The sequence below is a fragment of the Crocuta crocuta genome, unplaced genomic scaffold, assembly GCF_008692635.1.
Source record: "Crocuta crocuta isolate KB4526 unplaced genomic scaffold, BGI_CrCroc_1.0 scaffold1192, whole genome shotgun sequence".
Lineage (NCBI taxonomy): Eukaryota > Metazoa > Chordata > Mammalia > Carnivora > Hyaenidae > Crocuta > Crocuta crocuta.
The window spans coordinates 351,376-355,250 of NW_027531292.1; the positions used below are offsets into that span (position 1 = coordinate 351,376).

Below are 3,875 nucleotides of genomic sequence, written 5' to 3' on the forward strand. Positions count from 1 at the left end.
CCACCCCTTCCCTGAGCCCAGAGGGCACAGACCGGGCCTGACAGAGAAGCCCATCAGCACCCACCAGCCACACTGACCCAGGGCAGGGTCCGCCCTGAAGCCTGGCGTGGAGATGAGAGCCCCTCCCTCTCGCTCTCAGGGCTCACCTGGGGCAGGAGCCTGGCCTCCGATGCAGGTCAGCAAGCCTTGCGTGCACGTGCTGGGAGGAGAGGGGGGGTCAGAGGGTCCCCCCACCTCGGCTGCCCTGCCCCCCCAGGCCCAACCGGCAGCGGCTCTTACCAGACGGCCCCACGCTCATGCAGAGACTCCCCACTGGGGACCACAGAGCCCTCGTGGTAGCAGGGACAGCTGGTGGCCGGCACACACTTGCCCGCTTCATCCATGAAGGTGCCTTGGGGGCAAGCGCAGCCGTCCACGGGGACAAAGCTGATGCCGCAGGTGACGTCCTCGTGATTCCGGGCCCGGCAGGTGGGCTGGCAGGTGCTGATGTGGTAGTGGTAGGTCAACGACTTCGGGCAGGTGGCCATGGGCTTCGCTGCAGGATGCCAGGCAGGGGCGGCACTCAGAGCAGGGCAGCAGCCACCACTCCGTCCCCAGACACCCCCACTTCCCTACCCGCACCAGGCCTGCCCCAGCTGCGGGGTCCCAGGCCTGCATGGAAGCCCCACGCGGGGACAGTAGCCACGGAGCGTGTATTCCTGGGCCTGGGGACACTCACTGCACACGCCGTCCCTCCAGCCGCTGAGCAGCACCCCCTTGGCGGCACAGGCATGCACGTAGGCGGACAGGGCCGCACACAGACAGTCCTCGCTCTTCTGACAGTTACACGTGTCGAACATGCAGTTCTGGGGACAGGGCCGTGGTCACCCACACGCAGCGAGCATCCCCACACTGCCCCCCCGCCTCCGCTGGGACTCCCCCTCCAGCTCGCACCAGGGGCCCCACACCCTCAGCAGACAGACCCCTCCCACGTGTGCTGGAAGGGCTCCAGCCTCTAATCTCTGTACCTAGCAGGTCCCAGCCTGGGCCAGAGGGGACAGGTGCAGGGAGGGCATTACCGAGTGGTAGGTGCTGGGGCTCACGGCGGCATGGCACTGGACGAAGGGGCCGTGGGGGTCCGTGAGTCGGGAGCACCAGTGCTGAGCGTACTTCTCTGTGGACAGAGGAGTGGGGGAGGTTGGCGGGGCGGACAGCTGGTGTCACGCAGAGAACGGAGCCTGGAGCGGGTGGGCTCCCAGGCTCCTTCCCGAGGGCCCGTCCGTGGTCGGCAGGCACACTTAGGACCGCCTCCACCACCCCCACAACACCCTGTTCCTTTCCTTCCAGAAGTTACCGCAGCTGCTGGGGAGTTTGCCCGTGTACCACCTGAATCGCTCCTTCGGGGCCAGAGTAGACCTCCGTGGCCTGGGGGTCACCGGCACACGGCAGGGCCTGGAGCCACATGGATCCACGTACCGTTCTCCACGCTGAGGGAGCAGGGGTCCTCGAAGGTGTTCTTGACGTTGGGGCAGGCGGCCTGGGTCTTCCAGGTGTTGGCGAAGGCGGCAGCCGTGCCCTCCACCACGCCGCTGAGGGCCCGGAAGTCGTCGGCCTGGTTCTGGTTGAAGTTCCCGCACAGGCCTGGGGCGGGAGGGCAGCATGAGGCCCCGGGGGCCCCGGCCGCTGAGGGTGGGCCCCGGCGCCCAGGGCAGGCGGCCCCTCTTACCGCAGGTCAGCCCTCGGAGCTCGGGCGCCAGCCTCACGAACACCTGCATGGTGGGTACCAGCTGGATGTCCACCTGCAGGCCCAGGTTGGTCTGGGCGATGATGAAGAAGGTTGAGGGTCTGAAGAGTGTGACGTTGGCTGTGGACACAGGGACAAGGTCTCAGTGGTGTGTGAAGAGCGGCACTCCTGGAGGGACAGGGCCGCAGCCTCACCTGCTGAGATGGGCGTCTGGGTGTAGATCTGGTTGACAAACACCTCCCCACCGGCCTTGACCGTGATGACCTGGGAGCAGCACATAGCAGGGACGGGGTGAGCCAGGGCTCTGCCAGCGCCCCAAGTCGCCCCAGAGCCCGTGACATGCGCCTGCAAGACCCCTGTCTGCAGGGGCCACAGGCTCCCGCGAGCAGGGGCTGATGACCACGCTCTGCCTGTGCTCAGCTTCTCGGCGTGTCCTTCAAGGACTGAATTTTCTCAGCCCCATAAAAACGAAAGTGACTTTATAAAATATGGACGTTGACTTCAATGTTGCCAAGCTACCCGACGTGCCTTGGTCCCTCCCTGAGCTGCTCCATCTGGGGACTCAGAGATCTCTGGGGTGGGAGGGTCCTCAGGCCGTGCCACCTGGCCACTTGCTGCCCACGCCGGGATCAAGGGCTTGGGCGGAAGTCACTTGCCATGAGGGACACAGATTCCCCCAACCCCCATCTGCTCTCACTATGCCCCCACAAACCCCCTGGGTCTGCCCTCCCATGTGCTCCCCCCAGGCCCCCTTGGATCTGCCTTCACCGTGTGCCCCCCCCAGGCCCCCCCAGGCCTGCCCTCACCATGTGCCCCTTCAGGATCCCCCAAGTCTGCCCTCACTGAGTGCTCTCCCGCCAGCCTCCTCGCGGGTCTGCTCCCACTGTGTGCCCCCCAGCACCCCTCGGGTCTGCCCTCACCATGTGTCCCCCCAGCCCCCCCGCCGGGTCTGTTCTCACCGTGTGCCCCCCGTCCAGGCTCAAGGTCAGGCTCTTCAGGCAAGTCTCACTGTCCGTCAGGCCGCACCTGCGCAGCTCGGCCAGCACGGTGAAGGCACTGCTGTCACAGGGCTGCAGACACAAGTCCTCATACTCTGCCCAGAGACCCCTGCGTCCCCCTGCCCCCCGCTTGGCTCCATCATCCAGAACACCCCATGGGGCTGGCACCAGGAGCTGGAGTGGCCCCAGATGCAGCCACTGAGTGCAGCCTGGGCGGGGGCTCCCACGGCTGACAGCTGCTCAGCCCGGAGCGAGGACCCTGGGGCCCGTACCTTGGCCAACACGTAGCTGCAGTCTCCGTGCACCGTGTACTGCCTCTCGTCGAACGTGGAGAAGTGGGAGCCCCCCAGCACCGAGCAGGTGCCCGGGCACGGCACCTCCCTGCAGGTCCACCGGCCACCGGAGCAGGTGCTGGGCGCGGGGAGAGACCGTGTGTGCGCGGCCCCCGGGAGCCCGGCCCTCCTCCGCCCCGCACCAGCACACGGACAAGGGTCCCGCCCAGGCCCACCCGCGCCACTGCATAGCCAGGGGCCCCAGGTGAGGGACGACGGCCAGCCCTTGGGCCGTGCCCCCCGAGGGGCCGTCCAGGACGTGTGTGGGGAGGAGCAGGCAGGCAGGGGAGCAGCCCCTACCAGTTGGTGCAGCCTGTGGAGTAGACAGTCCCCGGGGCGTAGGTGGCCCCGTTGTACGCGCAGGCGCACTGGGATGCCGGGATGCAGCCAGTCTGGCCGATGTCATCGAGCACCGTCCCTGCAAAAGCAGGTGGCCCGTATGGCAGGTGCCGGGCCGCGTCCACCACGCGAGCGTGTGGAGACGGCCCCCGCACCCAAGGCCACCTGCCCTTCAGGGGCCCCTCAGATCCAAGGGTCCAGGATGCATCTGTGGTTCTCAGGGGGCCGGCGGGGGTGGGGGACCCTCTCACCCTCGGGACAGAAGCAGCCGGCCATGCAGTGCTCCTCGCAGAGCTGGGAGTGCTCCGGGTTGGAGCAGGTGTCTGCGCAGGGCGAGCCACACTCGCGGTACTGCATGTTGGAGGGGCAGGTCTGGGCTGCAGGGTGGAGGACAGAGTGGGGGAGGGGTCACGTCCTGCCCCCACCTCTGGGCCGAGGCAGGGCAGCACGGTGACGGGACTGGGGCGGGCCGGGGCACTCACG

At 67.7% G+C, this 3,875-nt stretch overlaps 2 protein-coding genes across 2 annotated transcripts in view; both read right to left on the reverse strand.

The window, feature by feature from the left end:
- The window catches only part of MUC5AC (mucin 5AC, oligomeric mucus/gel-forming), an 18,587-nt gene extending 17,144 nt beyond the window's left edge, over positions 1–1,443 (reverse strand). Inside the window, exons 1-5 of the mRNA XM_077771530.1 lie at positions 1,363–1,443; positions 1,059–1,193; positions 719–845; positions 280–535; positions 147–199 (exon numbers count right to left, since the gene is read on the reverse strand). Of these exons, the coding sequence (XP_077627656.1) occupies positions 147–199; positions 280–535; positions 719–845; positions 1,059–1,193; positions 1,363–1,443 (652 nt within the window). The remainder of the gene's footprint in view (positions 1–146; positions 200–279; positions 536–718; positions 846–1,058; positions 1,194–1,362) is intronic.
- The window catches only part of LOC144237803 (mucin-5B-like), a 66,861-nt gene that overhangs the window by 58,350 nt on the left and 4,636 nt on the right, over positions 1–3,875 (reverse strand). The window contains 8 exon segments of the mRNA XM_077771511.1: positions 1,456–1,620; positions 1,706–1,843; positions 1,918–1,987; positions 2,683–2,793; positions 2,994–3,132; positions 3,354–3,471; positions 3,644–3,767; positions 3,769–3,817. Coding sequence (XP_077627637.1) covers positions 1,456–1,620; positions 1,706–1,843; positions 1,918–1,987; positions 2,683–2,793; positions 2,994–3,132; positions 3,354–3,471; positions 3,644–3,767; positions 3,769–3,817 — 914 coding nt within the window.